Source organism: Pelobates fuscus, chromosome 13 (assembly GCF_036172605.1).
Source record: "Pelobates fuscus isolate aPelFus1 chromosome 13, aPelFus1.pri, whole genome shotgun sequence".
Classification (NCBI taxonomy): domain Eukaryota; kingdom Metazoa; phylum Chordata; class Amphibia; order Anura; family Pelobatidae; genus Pelobates; species Pelobates fuscus.
In genome coordinates this window covers 20,011,721-20,029,580 of record NC_086329.1, presented here as the reverse complement: position 1 = coordinate 20,029,580, position 17,860 = coordinate 20,011,721, and the positions used below count along the sequence as shown (strand labels likewise).

Sequence of the window (17,860 nt, the reverse complement as noted above, 5' to 3'; positions counted from 1 at the left end):
AAATTTAATATTTATTCAGGGTGGCCAATAAGTAGGTATACAGTATACATTGCATTGTATTGCATTGTTTGTTATATTTATATTTGTTTAACACTAATCTCGTAAGTGCTGAAAATGTCTTCCTCTCATGCTCCCCCCCCCACCCGCCGTCAGTCCCTACATTGGCTTCCCGGGAGATATAAGGCTCAATTTAAGATCCTGGTACTTGTTTACAAATCTCTACACATGCTGCTCTGTCCTACCTATCCTCACTAATACACAAATGTCCCGTCTAGGCCTCTACGCTTTGCTGAAGACCTTCATCTATCCTCTGTTCATACTTCCACCTCTGATGCTCATCTTAGAGACTTATCTAGGGCTGCACCATTCCTATGAAACGCTCATCTCTCTCTGTTAGACTTTCACACAGTCTCCATTCCTTTAAAAAAATCTTTGAAAACATACTTCTTCAGAAAAGCATATCAATTAATGTGAACAGCTTTCCCTTCCCGAACTCTGATTCCACTAAAGCAACTGTCATCAAAACAAAACCTAGCCCCCAGTGAATACTATCCTAGCAATATAATTTTCTACCCTTACCCTTTTTGTCACTATACTCCACTCCCTCATGCAAGCTCATTGAGCAGGGCCCTCAACCCCTGTGTTCCTGTGTGTGTCTGCTAGTCCACCCATTGTACAGCACTACGGTATTTGTTGGCACTTTATAAATAATAAGAATAATCAACACTGCAACATTCCTTTCCAACTGTGTGTAAGTGTATCCATAAAATCTGTTGTGATTAATTTCATTGATTCAACTGTGTACCTACTTTTGGGTCACCCTGTGTAATACTTGACCAGCATTAAACATTCTTGCACTGTTTTCTTTCTGTTTATTAAAGCTATTTTTAAAGTGTGTTGTGGTTTTGTCTATATGTTCTTTAGGTCTCCCTATTGTTTCGGCCCACCATACAGTCAGTGTCTTTTCAACCTGAAACTGACAACCGCTCCAACTTTCCTAGTGATCGGTCATTCCACATCTTTAAAAAACAGAGGTAAGCATGTCCTTTATTTAATATAAATAAAAGTTTAATTTGTAACCATTGGTTATTGAAATATGTATGTGCTGATTCGTATATCTTTCTCTTATACATAAAGTTTCTAAATGTAAAGGGTTACTTTTACATCCATGACCACTTCTGCTTGTTGATGTGATCATGGGGAACAGGGTCTGTGTGTGCAGTTTCTGCTTGAAATACTTCACATACAGAGATATTTGCACTTTTGTGCAGTTAGTTGCACCCCTGGCACATATGACTTTGGCAGCCTAGAATTTGTTCCGGACTGTCTGATGTCGAGTCTGTACATATTTTACGTCTGTCGTCAGAGCTCACTGGCAACATGTTCTATATAATGTCCTATACCCACCATTAAATTTGTGTTAGTACCATCCCTGTCTCCTTCCCCTCGCCTTATCAACATGTGGGTGCACTCTGAGCAGGTTAAGCAGTCCTGTTAGTGACTTCTCTGTGAAAAACCTTTGATGGACCTCACAACAGTTGCCATGGCATCATACGGGGTAGTGCTGAGCAGCTCCAGTAGCTTCACCCAGTGAATTTCAAGTGAATCATGCCTTATTGATTTACATTTTCTAGTGTAGGGGGAAGGGGTGGGACACCTAAAAAAGAATATTTGTTAAAAAGGATTGGAGTGGGGGGCGGAGCTAAGCGGTTGACCGCGCAAGACGCATGTTTCATAGGCTTCGTACTTTGGCCCGCTTCAGTCAAGGAATATACAGATTTCAGAGCCTGGAAACGGTGGAACTCAGACAACAGACAACAATGGGTCGAAAAACAAAGAGCAGACAAGCAAGGATCGGGCATGGCTACCGGAGATCTGTTCCGGCGGGCTCAGGTCATCTATGGGTCCAAGATGGCCGGCGACTTTGAGGACTTCTCTGACTCCCTGGAGGATCTGGCCCTTGACAGTAGGAACCTTGGGTTGCCAACACCCATGCAGCCAGCATTGGTCTCTGAGAGGGGAGACTCTGCCCCGGTGACAGCGGGGATTCTGAAACCCTCCAGATGGATGTTATCTAAAGGATTGTATGGAAGCATTGGAAAAGGCTGTCTAGTCTGGGCAGAGCGTCGCTGGACGTGGAGGCATCACCTGAATATGCCTGTGGAAGTGCCATGACCGCCATCTTCAGGTCAGATGCTCAGCACACTTCTGCCTGGGGTACTGTGACACTGTAATTGTTGGCTGCTGTGGAGGTGGGGACTGGGATAACCCCCACTGGTCCAGAGGAGGGGGGAGACACGCTGAACTCCGCAGTCGGTCAGCCCGTGTAAGTCCGCTGTGAAGTGCGGCAGCCACTCCTAGAGAAGACCGTGCTAGGCTTTGATTTGCAGGATGCGAGCTCTGCTGCAGGTAAGTCGCAGAATCGCACCAGCAAGTGCCCTAGGGGTCCCAGAAACTGTCTGGTAGCTTTAGAAGTCGATTGCACAGCAGGAACGATACTTTAGCATGAATTAGGGTGATTTGGTTGAGGAGCCCATGTTACATGGGACTGCTTATCACTTGATGTTTCACAAAGCAACAATTATGTTTTACAAATGACAAATATTTAAGTACGGTAGATATAGTACAATCTACAGTAACCGCCCCAGATCATTAAAGAAGTATAAGCAGAATAAGCATTCAGGGAGGAATATAATAAATGCAGAAAGGGCAAAACTTACCCAGAGTAATGAAATAATGCAATGCATAATAAAACATTTTATTTGGCTAAAAAAAAAACTGGGTTACATTTTTATTATTGTTATTATTATTATTGGTATTTATATACCGTAGCACAATCTTACTCTGTGGCATCTGGCAAAAGGGGGACTTTTTCAACAAATGAGACAAACTGTTACACATTTTGTCTCATTTGGAACACGAGGTTAACGAGCACCCTGCTTGATTGAGCTTACAGTCTATTCTGTATCACTGATCCTTGTCAGACTGTAAATATTGATGTAATGATTGTTTATCAACACTTCATCTCTCGATGTGCTCTTAAAAGGATTGCTTCTATTTCAGGGATATTTTTTATGAATTGCTGCGTGAGTGGGAAGATCACCATGAAAAAGCAGATTGGGACTTTGAACGCTGTCTTGGCAATAAGATCAGGTATTTTAAACACGAGTGTCTGTTTTGTCAGTCGTTTAACCTGCGTGCACGTTTCAAAACGTAATTTCACTTTGTACGATTTTACGGTTTGAACTTGTCACAGTTATAAGGATTATGAATTATTCAACATATATGACTGATATATGCGAATCGACATATGTTTTTAGTTTTGTGTTTCATGTTAGGAAATGAATGCTGATAGTATGTATTTACCAAAAGTTTTATCTCAAGTATTGTATTGGGGACAGGAGACCCTTTTCTATTCCATGCCACCATAAGTTAAACGTACTGTGCTGTGGCTGTGGCTGTTTGGGTCTTCCAGGCTCTGAGAACGCAAAAACTCAGGTAAGCCGTAACAGCTTGCCCTTCGGTAAGTCCACGCTCAGGTCACATTGTGCCATTACAGAGAGAATCTATACCATTTACATATCAGACTGATCCCACCCACGTACTTGAGTTCTGTCAAAAGTCATTTAATCAACTGGGACGACTCAAGTGTCCTGTGCACAAATAATAAACAGCCATATCTTTCCATTTCTTTACCTTTTAACACAAGAGTGGAGATGTGAGCTTCCTCCTCAATTCCAATTCGCACACTTAATTGTTCCAGACAGAGGGAACCAGGAAACCACCTAATAACATGGCACTGTCTGTCCGATACCCAATGCGGCTAGGAGGGGACTAGTGATTGGTAGTATCTCTTGCTCTCTCTATACTACCAGTCTCACACAAGTTCATGGACTGGGATTGGAGGGTGTGATCTTCAGACACCTGGGACTCTGGGATACATTGGAAAATGTTACACAAGGTGCCCTATTCTTAGCACTAGTGGTTTTGGCATAACCGTATATCTGACTTGTTATAACTGCTGAAAATTGGTAATAGAGGAAAGGACATAGATACAGTGCTCAGTATTTTTGCGCTTCACTCTTTTAGTTTTCTAGCTTACACTTTTCTTTGTTTTTGTTTTTCTTTGTTTTGTTTTTTTAGGACTATGATATTTCACTTGACCTCAGCATGCAATCATAGCCATTTTGCAAGACTGTTTCAGAAGCAGCTAATTCAGGTAATGTATCTCCCACTGGTTATTTAGCTGTCCCTTTATTCATTCTTCTATGTTCCTACAGCTCTCAGTATATTGTGGGTAAACATGAACTTTTATTTGTTGGTTTTTTTTTTTAATTGGACATGGTGCACACGAGGAAGTGTTTATCAGTCTGTTTTTTTCCCCACAGGGGTCCATTATGTTATTCGTGGGCTACAACCCCATCAAAGTATTTTGTATGTTTTATTTCAGTGCTGCACTGTCTAGTAACACACCATAATCTGACCCCTAAAGTCTTAATTCTTATAGTGTGTGCAACTGTGCTTGATTTCTGTGTCTGTGTGTTTCACCGGTGGAAGAATTTAATAGTTTGGAATTGTTTGGAATTGTTTAGCACATGAAGTATGTTGTGTCTTTATCTCTGTTACATAATTAAAATGTATGTGCGTTATGCTGGCTTCTTTACAGATGTGTAAGGGACCAAGTGGCGGTATGGGAGCTTCTGGTCTTGGCGATACTCCTGACCAGGATGTACTGAACATGCTCGGCTCAGACAACCTGAATAGACTTAAGCGTTTACAAGAAAGATTTGTGACTCCTCAAAGTGTTGGTGGCCCCTGCCCGCCCCCATCGTTTCCTGGATACCAAGAATTCTTCCGGGACTTCATACTGAGTGCCGAGAGGTTAGTAGTTTAATCTATTGTCTTTTACCTTGTGGATATTACGGGGCTGAATTGCACCCTTTAGGTAAATATCAGTTGCTGTAAAAAATGTATGCCAAGTTCTGTGTTAATTGTGCTTGAATTGGAAGTCTGGTTTGATTAAAAAAACATAGGTATCTTCTCTGTCCGAAGCAAATAATGAAAGCATGTAAATGTTATCAGGTGTTAAAGGAACACTATAGTGTCAGGAGTGCAAACATGTATTCCTGACACTATAGTGCTGGTGTAGCAGTTTCGGTCACTGGCCCCCTTCTCTGTGGAGTGAAAAGGTGTTTTTATTCACCTTTTCTCCCACGTCATGCAGGTCTCGCCGCGACTGTCTCCTTGGCTGAGATCATCAATCGGGAACGTTCAGTGTCTCCATGCAGAGCGTCTGAATCGCTGCCACTAGAGGTGTTACCAGGAAAACACTGCCTTGTTTCAGGAAAATATGCAGGGACAGGCCATAGACACCAGAACCAACAACATTAAGTTGTCGTTGTTCTAGTGATTAGTGTACTTTATAAGGAAGGCTCAAAGAGAATTAGCACTTGAACTTCACTGTGAGCGAATCATTGGCCATTTTCTACTCCTTGAATTCTGTTTTAAAGGAACTCTCCAAGCACCATAACCACTGTAGGATAATTTAGTTATGGTGCCAGGAGTGCCATTTCGCCTCTCCCTTCCCCCGATGTAAGTAGTCAGACTGTTTTCATTGTAATAGTTATGGTGCTTCGATTGTTCATTTAATCATGTAGAACATATTTTGTGGACTTGACGGCAGATTGGTAACAAGGAAAAAAACAACGTTTTGGTACCTCTCCTGAATGAGAGAAATTGTAAGGGCATGGCTTACAATTTCAAGTCTAACCTGCTAGCCAGACCTTAAAAGTTACTCATTACTACAAGCATTGAGAGTTTATGGGTGATATTCTACTCGTCGGACTTATAGTTCACATTGTCGGGTGGAAATCCGTAGCCCTGCCAAGGGTAATATTTTGGAGTGCTGCATTAGTTGCATTTTATGCCTAGTAAGACGTGACATTACCGTTTTTTCTTTGTAGTTATCAGTTTAACCAGCATCTTATGAACAGTCTTTGCCAAGAGATCCAAGAACTGGATGGTGTTTCTATTATAGGGCATGGGCCAACAGATGGAGAATCTGATGTGGATGAGCAGGTAACTAGTAATTCTAACGGTGTTTTACCCAACAGGTATACTGACCGACCGATATGGGTGACATTTATCAAACGTGGTTCGTTACAAAAGTGAGAATTGACTAAAATTCAAGTCGAATATTATTTAAAGTTAAAATAGCTGAATTTAAAAAAAAATTATCTATGCTATGCTTCCAGCTGGCTATTTTGTTCTAAAATGTGAAATTCCCAATAATTTGACTTACAGTAAATAACCCTGTTCTAAAAATTGAGCTAAAGTACCAAAAGTGGGGAATCGCCATGGAAACCAGTAAAAGCCCTTTTAAATTTTTACACCGCTTATTTAGCATAAACACTTTGGTAAATCTCCCCCCTTGTTTCTTTGTGTGTGGTAGGTGAGCTGTACAGGCTGATGTTTAGTCAGATGTTGCATCTGAATCTATATCCTCAAATGCTTTTCATGTAACCTTTTATGTGAAATGTTCTATTTTTAACCCTTAAACATTTAATTTCAGGATGAAAAGGTTAATTTTTCCTCTGTTCTTATGACTCTTCGACTGCTGGCAAAATTTCTGGGATTTGTAACATTCTTACCGTATCAAACTACAGAAACCCTCACAAATCAATTACAAGAATCGGCGGTTGCCTTAAGGAACCAGGTAAATACGTGATCTCAGTGAAAACATTCTGATTTGTTCTATTCATAGTAAAATGGGTGTAGAAAGCGTTTCTTCTGTGATATGTTGGGAAGTTCGGGGTTGGGGTTCATCAAAAGTTTTTTTTGTTTTTTTTGTGTGTTGGGGGTGTGGGGGTTAATAAAAGCCATTTTATTAAAATGTTCGGTACTGTAGTTTAGTTCCTGTTAACAGTGGAGCCAACCACTCTAACTCCAATTATTGTGGGCTGCTGCTGTTGTGATGAGTGGCCAAGCATTACAGGAACACAAGTGAAGGGATCTGGGAGTATTGATGTGAAAGGTTACCATGCATGGTTTAACAATGACTTTTCCGTGTTCGGTCTGTGCAGACGTTCCCTATATTAGATGTGCTGCAGCTGCTGAAAAGTTCCATTCAAAGCCATCGTACGGTACTGACCGTTCCCTGGGCAGTGGAATACCTTTCTTTGGTGGATCCTGTGGCACCGTTTCTGGATTACTACCGACGTGTGTTTTCCTTATTAATGCAACTCTATAGGTGAGGATGCGGGTTGGCTGGATTTGTACATGGCAATATTCCGTTTTAGCTCCTTTATTTTTTTTTTTTTAAATTCTTTATTTTTGTCGTGCATGTATCTCCATCATTTACTCAAAGCTACACCAGCTTCTGAGTGCAAATTACAATATTCAACAGAACAACAGGTGGACACAGCACATTTTTGGTTTATAACAAAGAAAGGAAGGAACAATAAAGGAATACGACTCAGTCCGTCAATGTTGAGTTGGATAGCATGTAGCTTTCCATGCATGGCCAGGACCAAAGTCCTTTATGTCAGGTATAGGCTTTCTCACCTCCAATGTTAAACTTTTACTTAAGACTTAAGAAGAGGCTTCTAGACCCTGGGAAAGGCTCGGAACCTCGTCAGGGTAGATTTTGATACTATACAGTCAGAGTTTCCGCCTATACAATATACATGTAACTCGTCATCATGCGCCTATCAGTTGCCATTGTCCAAGGTGACCGCTGCTGACAGTGAGGTGGTATATAGTGCGACCGGCGCGGCAGTCATGCCGAGTTACCAGTCTCCATCAATGCCCAACTTACGTATAGATTACATTGCTCGTCCAACCGCGTCTCCGGATCTGATACAGGTGTAACATTAACTCCACCTCCCATGGAGAGTCCAAGGGGAGGGGTGCAAGAAACAAGAAAGATAAGAAACTTAACACAAAGAAAAAGACGAGACTAAGAAAGGTGTAAAGATATAGTGATGTGAGAGAGAGAAATTAGAAGTAGAGCAGCTGTCTAAAAGATAGAGAGCAAGTTAGATGGAGGGAGAGGGAGGGGGAGGGAGACAAAGAAAAGAAAAGGAAGGAAAAAGGAAGAGGGGGCGGAGGGGGGCTTCCTGCGCGAGATCCCGCCTACTGACACTAGAGAAGATGCCGTCAAGCTCAACCCGAGCCCATTGGACTACTGTCCCATGGCTCCCAAATCTTTTGAAACGAACCTACTGTTCCTCGTACTCTTGCAGTCAAGTCGTCCATGATTCTACACTCTCTAATTCTAGACGTCACTCCGTAAAAATCGGGGCCTTCCGGGGAAAGCCACGCGGTCGCTATAGCCCGGCGTGTGCTCAGGGTTATCTTGTGCGCCAATGTTTGTTCCCTCCTGGTCCAGCCCTCCAGAGACCTATTCAGCAGGTACACCCAAGGGTCCATACGCATGGGTCTGTTGAACGTCTGCCTCAGGAGGTCCTCTACCGACCTCCAGAAGTCGGTGAGTTTTGGACATTCCCACCACATATGGATATAGGTGCCCCGGTAACCGCAACCCCGCCAGCAGTCATCATTGACCAACTTGCGCATGCGATACAGTTGAACAGGGGTTTTAGCTCCTTTATGTGTGCAATTCTAACTACTGTCAATCACAAAATAGGTTTCTGTTGACGTACAGCTCTGTTAATGCTGCACGGGGGCAGACTGAGAGCAAAATGCAGACACAATGAGAACATGTTCTCTCAGTGAGTCCGAGGTGGACTCGATTTTACATTCAAATTACATTACCATGCTTGTAACTTTGCAGAACTGTAAAAATGTTCACCCCCAAATTAAATCAATAATAATATTTTATGTTTGTTACATGGGGACTAGATTCACCACCAATTTTTAATGCATTATAGGTAAAATGAAGTTAGAAACCTGGTTTACTGCAATAGAGTAATTTGGAAATTACAATTTTTTTCATGGTAGAACTCATGTACATTTACAGATTTTTCATTTCTCTATAAAAAAATATATATAGATATCAAATCTAATTTACTGTGAGTCCTCAGTCAGTGAAAGAAAACCTGGATAGAATACCTTACTCACCTTACCCACACCCGGGTATGAGTTTTAACATAGTGTCCTGCTCATGTTACTACGGTACAAAGTGTGCATGTCCACCTCCAGAGCCAGGAGCCGAAGGGTTGAATGAATATAAGGGTGTCAAATATGGCACAGAGAACTCATGCGTGGGATTAGCTAGGATTTAATATTGTCATCAGTAATTTGGTATCAGTGAAGAAGTGGACAGAAGGATCATAAGTTCAGCTTTGAAAGGTTAACATTCAGAAAGTGGTAAGACAGCCAAGAAGAGAATGGAGAGTGACCATTGATAACCTAAAATATTGGAGATTACAAAGGGCATGGAAGGAGATGCTGGGGGGAGTATCGCCTATATTTAGGTAGTTTGTAAAACTGGAGAACCACATGGCTCTATCAGAGAGTGGAAGGGAAGATGCCTTGAGCAGAGGGAGATAATCGTGTTATATATACAATAACAAGCATAGATTTGGTATGGCAGACAAGATAAGACTGTCTATAGAAGGTTATTTTAGGGCTATATTGACATTGTTACAATTCTCTTGTAAAAACACTTTTCTGGGTCTGTAGATACATTTATTGTTTCCTCTTTTAGATGCAAGCTGATCATTACAGAAGAAAAGGACATGGTGTTACTAAATAAGCTCCTTCTGCTTGCTGTTTTGGGCTGGCTCTTTCAGGTACAATATTCTCATTTTCTTTCTCTGCTTACCACTTGTCACATTCAAAGCCTGATGGAATTTTCAGATGTCCTTTCAAAACACTGCAGTTTTTACACACCCATAACTTTTTACCCGTTCGTTTTACAGTTCAGCCGGTTTTGTAAAATAGGAGAAACATTTTTTTAAATGGTGGGAGATCAACTAACTTTGTCTTTTATTTGCATATATCTGTTAAAGATTGTGTTGTCAGGCACTTAGAGAGTCAGTGATGTAGATTGATGATCATTTTTTGTAAATGTCTGAATCCATTGAGAGCAAATAGCAAGTATATGGGTAATGTCACGATTTATTACATGAACACTCCAAGTATGTAACCAATACAGTGCTCTGTCCTGCGGCCTCCACAATGTAAGTAGTCAAATAGTTTGCAGACGGTTTGACAACTTGCCGGGGTCCTCTTTGGGCCAGTCTCATACTGCTTTAGTGTCTGAATCTCTCTACATAGAGACCAAACAACTGACACTCTCTTAGCATTAGCTGGCCCTGCAGGAGAGCTCCCAGAAGTCCATGCAGGAACTTCCAGCTCTTCATAAAGGTTGAGATTATTGCCTGGCTGATCCCAGGTTAGGAAGTCAAACCGCAAAGCAAGCAACACTGTAGTGGTTATGGTGCTTGGAGTGTTCATTTTAAAGGGGAAAAAATGCAACCCAATACATAACTGTTCCAGATCAACGTTAAATGTGTCTCTCAGCTGGCTGAATCCCTACTATGTGTAATGCATTTATTTTATTCAGGTACCTTCAGTTCCAGGAGATCTGTTCTTTAGCAGTGAAAGTGTTCAGGATGACATGTCATTGAGCGCTGTAGTGGTTACACAGGGACTGGTAAGTTTACTTACAAAGCAATGTGTATCATTTCTGCTATATTAGAACTGTCCCTTTTCAGTGAAGACTGACACACAGTGATTCCCACATCAAAGTTTATTTCGTAGTAACCGAAACATGGGAGAGATTATTGTTAAAATCTAGTTCAGCATTTCAACATAGTTCCATTTAGGAAAAATCATGGCTAAAACTACTCTGTAAACCGATTTTTAAAAAAACAACCTTTTTCTAGTCAAACATGCATGCAACTGTAGTACAAGCTCTCTCGTAGAAAGTTATGGAAGTCTGTAAATCCGAATGTGTACGGTATGGGCTTGATCTAATGACATCACTATTAAATAGCTACCGTAAACCACTGTATCTGCAGTCAATAAGGTTAGAGGGAGCTGGGGACAAGGGACCTACATGCACTTTAATGTTTTAAAGTATTACTGCTTTATGGCATTGTTTGATACACACTGAGTGTTCAAAGTTTTAACTCTGTGTACTGTGCAGTAAAGTCTATTTACTAAAATAGAAAAGTGTGTATTTTTCATGTCATTTCTGATTGTTTCTAATAATGGATTGATAACGTTTATTTGGTGAATGCATAATCTGTACATTTCTTTATTTCCATATCTCATTCTCTCTGGTAGGACTGTGCTCCTTTAGTGGATCAGCAACTGCTTTACGGCTGCTGTCCATACCTTGGTGAGTTAAATCCAGATTAACATTTACTGCCACGAGCATAAAGCACGTATTCCATAAATATTACAGATTCCATGCTTATAGAAAAAAACTAAAATAAAACACAATTAAAGCATGAACTATTCTGACAACCCTTTCAGCCCAGTTCCCTGGATTTTGAAACTATTCCTTTTTAAAGCTAGCTTTTTGCATTAGCAAGTTTCCCGTCTGATTTTTATAACTTTTTATGGTTTTATATCTTGTGTTTTGTAATGTGTGAAGGAGTTATTTTAATAATATACATGTTGTATGTTTTGCAGGAGAGTTGCGGAAGTTGCTCACCTCATATGTGTCTGGCAGTGGTGCTAAGAATGGAGGCTTTATCAGAAAAATCACCCCCACGACTGCGGAACCACTCGTGCCAAAACCCACCTTATCCCAGAAAAAACTGCAGGTAAATCCACGCTACCCCTGATTGTTTTGTAAATATTTTGTATTTCACTTCAAATTATGGACACTTATAAATATGTTTGATTGTGATTGTGTATCATTGTCATGTGGGATGGAGTGTCCCTTGATATGACACCCAACAGAGGCCTGTCTGACCCTAGTCTGTCACCCTCCACATACATCCTTTTTGTATTTGTGGTGCTCGTATTATTGAGTGTGTGGTGCACCTACTGATCATTTGTCAAATCATGTTAACCCTTTGCATGCAACATTAATGACCAAAAGGGGCAGGGCCTGAGAGCCAAGATGGCCAGACATGTCTTTTGAGAGCTCCAGCTCAGATAAACTTAAAACCCATTTACTGCCTGAAATTGTGCTGAATACAATCAGGAAAAAATGTGGCTAGATACGCATATCACTTAATTCTGACAAAATCTCAATGGTCTGGCTATGAGGCCCAGCATGGAAGGCGGCCTGGCAGCCGGGGGAAGCGGCCAATCCCCTGTCACTAGGTCTGCTATGAACGATTACACTTCTGAATCCCTACACCCCCCCACCCCCCTTTTGGCATTTTTGCTACGTGTTGTAACCGTGGCTGGTTCCCTTATTTACCACTATAATGTCTTAAAGCATAGAACTTAGTAGGGCTAACCATACAGATATCTTTTTTTTATATAGTTAGATCCTCTATTTAACATATATAAATAATTGAGAATACAATATAAAACAGGATGGTCTTTGACGCAATAGTTTTGTCTTTTTAGATATTTATTATATAAAAATATAAATATAGACATATAAAATCCATTATAGCAGAGTTTATAAGATTAAACTAAATGCTTGCAAATATCATTAATAGGTTAACATACCCTTCTGAATATGTCATCATGTCAGCCTCTCTGTCATTTTTAGATGGAGCAGTGTCTGTCTCCAAGTCTCTCCTCTGTCCCTTAACATTTAAAAGTGCACCTATTTATACCTTAGGTGTCTTCATTTTAGGGTTACCGTAGTTCATATATGAAAAAGTAACTTGTTTACTTTATTCATTTTAGGACCTCCCTTAATTTGGCAAATGTACAAGGCCATTACTAAAGGGTGCATACCTCATGGAAATTTTCCTGACTTCAAGATGGCATCTTAAAGTCTGAACATCCTTATCTACTAAGGTTACCACAGTATATTACGTACTGAAAGAGTCGTAGCATAGCCTTGAAGCTTGTTTTTGCATTATTGTTATTGTAATTTGTCTGGGACAAAATGGCGTAAACATATTATGCACTGAGGTTAGTGCTTAAAGAAACATCTATGAAAAACAATATGTTCCATTTCCAACACCTTGTCAGTTTGCAATATCTCTTAAAGACAAAGTACACAGTTTAAGAAATACAAAATTTAATTCTAAAAACTTGTAATATTTGCATTTGCCCATAACAGTGTTTGTTCCACTGTAATTTAGCACTTTCCCTTTAAGTGTACCAATATATATATAGTATATATTGTGTGTGTATGTATGTATGTATGTATGTATGTGTGTGTATATATATATATATATATACATACTGTTAGCATGATACTTGTTATGCACAACAACATACTAAACAATGGCAGGGGGTTTTAACAAAACTTGCATGCTTTTAATAACATTCATATAAATAGTGCAACAAAAGAAAATTAACTGAAAATAGATTTGCTTATTCGTCCCGATGATGAAAAACCCTCCTATGTCTAGGATTACTCAGGCGTTATATTGTACAGTCATAGTATGTACACACTGCAATCCCTGAGATTGTAATCTCCTTGTAATGGAGGTCTGCCGGCGTTCGGATGATTTGGGGTAAGGATAGGTGACAGGTCTCGGGGATCTCTGCCAGATGATGGTTCTTCCTCTGAGATCATGGAAGTATGTTGAGTTTCTGCTTTCAAACTGAAGTGGAATAATTCACCACAAGGACCGCTATGAGCATACAGAAAAAGGCTAGTTACCCCCATTTAAAGATCACCAGACAGACCCCTGATTTTAAGGTGCTTATTTCTCCGTTTGTCTTCAAAGTCATTCAGATGCAAAGACATGTTTGGGTGACTCTTCCATAGCTTGTGTATGGATGGCCCCTTTTAGAGTAACCTGTTTCACCTGCTGTTATTTAAAGGGATACTATAGTCACCAGAACAACTACAGTTTATTGTATTTGTTCTGGTGAGTATAATTAGTCCCTGCAGGCCTTTTGCAGTAAACAGTCTTTTCAGAGAAAAAAAAGCTGTGTTTACATTACAGCCTAGTGATAATTCCATTGGCCACTCCTCAGACGGTAGAGAATTCTGCAGTTAGGCTGCAGGGGCAGATCTATAGACCAAAACTGCATCATTAAGGTAAAGTTGTTTTGGTGTATAGAGTGTCCCTTTAAAGACGGCATTTAGATAACTCCTCAATATGAAGTTCACATGAGAGATCCGGATCCAGCCACATTCCATCACATTTGTATGACCTAGCTATTTTCCAAACACTGAGATGTTATGCTATTTTAAGAACAGTTTGCTTTTTATTTAACTGTCTTTCAATACCCTGGAGTTGTGCTATGTTTTCTTAGTGCAGACTATGGTGTTATCCACACACTTGTGTATAGATAATCTAGGCCGACAACTTTAATTCACCAAGTCCAGCCTTTCGCACATCATTTTATTGAGATATTGCAGGCTGTGGTTACATCATTTATGAGTGTGGCAAACAGGACCCAAAATGGAGCCATGGGGAACTCCACATGTAAGTTTGGGTTTATTTCATAACCCTTATCACACTGCATACGTATGGGGTGTGTCTCAATACGAAGATAGAACGTTCTTCCACCAGCATGTTTCATTGTGATTATATACACAGGCACAGCTGGAACAAGCCTTCTTCCACAACCAACCCCCCTCCCTGAAAAGAACCGTGGAGTTTGTGGCAGAAAGAGTCGGATCAAACTGTGTCAAACATATCAAGTAAGTGTCTGTGTGAGAGAGTATGAACAATATCCATAAATGAACGTATTCTGACAGTATGTACGTTTCCTTTGGGGTTCACTAAACACCATAACCTTTTATTTTTTATTTATTTTTTTACGGTTAACGGGTAATTTCATAAAAATGGGTCTCTACGAGTATCCAATTCCAGCTGCTGCTACTGATATAATGCAGAAGTTGCACTTCCCTACAAATTCATACAAATCGTTTACAGCCAGTAACGCCTTTCATCACTATCGCAGTTTCAACAAACTTCTTAATTATCTCAGCAGCAAAGGATGGGATAGGATTTTGGGTGCAGAGAGCTCTGTGTTTTTTGTTGTTGTTTTTGTTTGTATGTTATGTCATTAAAGGCAAGATTCACAAAATTGTAGTGGTTTAACCCCTTAAGGACACATGAACTGTGTGACATGTCTTGATTTCCTTTTATTCCAGAAGTTTGGTCCTTAAGGGGTTAAATGGATAGTCCTGTTTTTTTATTTATTTTTTGCTCAAAACTTGTAGAAGAAAAATAAATTGATGGCTGGTTTCCAAAGTTGTTGTTTTTTTCCACAATAACCACTACAATTAGTTATATTGGTTATTCTACTTAAAGGAACACGTCATCCGTAAAGTGTGTTTTCAGTGGGGGTTTATACACTAAATGGGGATTTTAAATTATGTATTTTTTTTATTTGGGCAGTGGAGTGTCTTTGGCAGTAGCAGTGGTGATGCCATTTAAACTAGCGTTGTATGCCATGTTCTGCAATACTGTTTGATGTGATGGGTCCATACATCCATTCAATATTAGGTCTGTTTTTAATTTGTTTAGAGCAACTCTAGTCGCAAATCTTGTGAAAAGGGCAGAGGTCATGCTGCAGGACAAAGTAACTGAAAACAGTGCAGACCACGGCAAGCTGCTGGACAGTGTGTGTACAGCGCTGTGTGACGACGGCAAGCAGGCTATGCAGAAAGGCAGAGAGTAAGCTGATCATCTACTTCTTCTTACCATTATTATTATTACTGGTATTTATATAGCACCAGCGTATTCCGTAGCGCTTTACAATATTATCAAAGGGGGAGATTTATGATGGACTGATAATGGTACCACTAACTTGAAGGGAGAGTGAAGTAGGAAGATCTGTTTTAGGAGGAAACTCAAGGAGTTCAGTTTTAGAGAGATTGAGTTTCAAAAAGCGGGAGGACATCCAGTCAGAGATGGAAGAAAGGCAAGCAGTGGGGAGGAGAGATATATCTGGGTGTCATCAGCATACAGGTGGTAATGGAATCCAAACGATGTAATAAGTTTTCCAAGAGAGGCAGTATAAAGAGAAAATAGAAGGGGACCGAATACAGAGACTTGGGGGACTCCAACAGAGGCAGGATGAAGGGAGGAGGTATCATTACAAAAGGAGAACCTGAATGAGCGTTGGGAGAGAGAGGAGGAAAACCAAGAGAGGACGGAGTCACAAAGACAGAGTGATTGAAGAGTTTGGATAATAAAAACCTGGTCAACAGTGTCAGGCAGCTGAGAGGTCAAGAATAATTCGTATGGAGTAGTGCCCTTTGGATTTAGCTGTTATTAGGTCGTTAGTGACTTTAATAAGAGCAGTCTCAGTGGAGAGGGCGGAAGCCAGACTGAAGAGGGTCAAGGAGAGAATTGGAATTGAGAAAACAAGTTAGATGGGTAAAGACCAGTCTTTCCGCGCTTTGAGGAAAAAGTGAGCAGGGATATGGGACGATAGTTAGAAGGGGAGGACGGGTCAAGAGATGGCTTTTTTAAGATGGGTAAACACTATATATATATATATATATATATATATATATATATATATATATATATTCATTCTCAGGGCCCGTTCTCCTTGCAAACTCTCTGAACTCTGTGAGTACAGCTGACTCGGCATCTCTTGTAATATTCCAAAAAAAGTCATTCCTTCTGCTTCACTTGTGTCCCTCATACCAAGGAGTAAAATATGTTGTGGGATGTTTTGTGTTTTTTCTTCTTGTGCCATATTACAGCATCCCATTTTAATTCACCCCATTAACTTAACCCATTAGACAAATGCATGTAAATATACAGAAAGACTGAAGTGCACACAATTGTCAGCAAATGTTAAGCAGTGATAGAAAAGTGTGAGCGGTGGGGCGCACGTGCCTCTTTTTTTTTTTTGTGTCTATATTGGAGTAAGACAAATGGAGTTTCACATATTTATATCTTTTTAATCTCTGTTTGCGCTGACAAAATATATAAATTAAAATAGAAATAGATCAGAGAATTCCTGGTTTGGTATTTCATAAAACTAGGTAAATGAAATGTCTTAAACTGTAAACAATGTGTGCAATATAGCAAAATATACCCATTTAAGCGCCTATTCAATGATACAACAGGCTTTATTATCCATTGCCAAAATAAACATAAAACTGACAGTTGTATCTATATGCTAATTGGATATACTGATCCTAAAAATCAAGACAACAGGCTATATATTGTGTCTCTATATATTCCCTATTAGTATAATAAACATCCCTTCAGAATCATTTCATGATTTACAATGTCCAAGTGATCTGGAGCAATCGTTGAAATAGCAGAGGGCAGTTAATTGAAATAAAAAAGACAGTATTCTAATAAGGAGAAATCACCTAAATTGTCAATTGGCTGTAATGGTAATACACGGGGTTATTAGAGTAGAAATGTAGGGTAATAATTGTAAGATAAGTATACAAAGCGAGATGATATGTGAAGATCTGGAGAGCTAGGAGGGGGAAGGTAAGTAACTTTAGACACAGCTTAGGTAAGTAAGACGGTAATCAGAGGTAGCAATTGTCTGGAGGCTTAAAAGTGCCAATTTCTATAAATATATGCTGCTCCTTATTCTGCAAAATGTCCACTTATCTATAGTCTGGACTATTAAATACAATCGCCAAAATCCCTCAATTACTGCATTTTGAAGAGTGCAAAAAAAAAAGTATATTCTCCTGCACCTACACAGGTTTTAATAGTGCCCGATACTGATATCCTATAGCACCTTCATGGATGCTAATGGTAAAAGTCCCTGTATAAACGGCTGCAGTGGAATCTTCTATCTCCCAGTATACATAGGTAAACCCTAACATAACACCCTGGAACATCCCCACAAGAAAAAA

General features: G+C 40.0%; 1 protein-coding gene across 2 annotated transcripts in view; it reads left to right on the top strand.

Annotated features, from left to right (window-relative positions):
- CDAN1 (codanin 1) overlaps positions 1 to 17,860 on the top strand; it is a 50,955-nt gene that overhangs the window by 10,724 nt on the left and 22,371 nt on the right. For both annotated transcript variants that reach the window (XM_063439553.1, XM_063439554.1), the window contains exons 8-20: positions 925 to 1,034; positions 3,064 to 3,153; positions 4,144 to 4,219; positions 4,667 to 4,881; positions 5,964 to 6,078; positions 6,572 to 6,715; positions 7,083 to 7,249; positions 9,671 to 9,755; positions 10,532 to 10,621; positions 11,257 to 11,311; positions 11,608 to 11,741; positions 14,610 to 14,713; positions 15,546 to 15,695. In XM_063439553.1, coding sequence (XP_063295623.1) covers positions 925 to 1,034; positions 3,064 to 3,153; positions 4,144 to 4,219; positions 4,667 to 4,881; positions 5,964 to 6,078; positions 6,572 to 6,715; positions 7,083 to 7,249; positions 9,671 to 9,755; positions 10,532 to 10,621; positions 11,257 to 11,311; positions 11,608 to 11,741; positions 14,610 to 14,713; positions 15,546 to 15,695 — 1,535 coding nt within the window. The remainder of the gene's footprint in view (positions 1 to 924; positions 1,035 to 3,063; positions 3,154 to 4,143; positions 4,220 to 4,666; positions 4,882 to 5,963; positions 6,079 to 6,571; positions 6,716 to 7,082; positions 7,250 to 9,670; positions 9,756 to 10,531; positions 10,622 to 11,256; positions 11,312 to 11,607; positions 11,742 to 14,609; positions 14,714 to 15,545; positions 15,696 to 17,860) is intronic.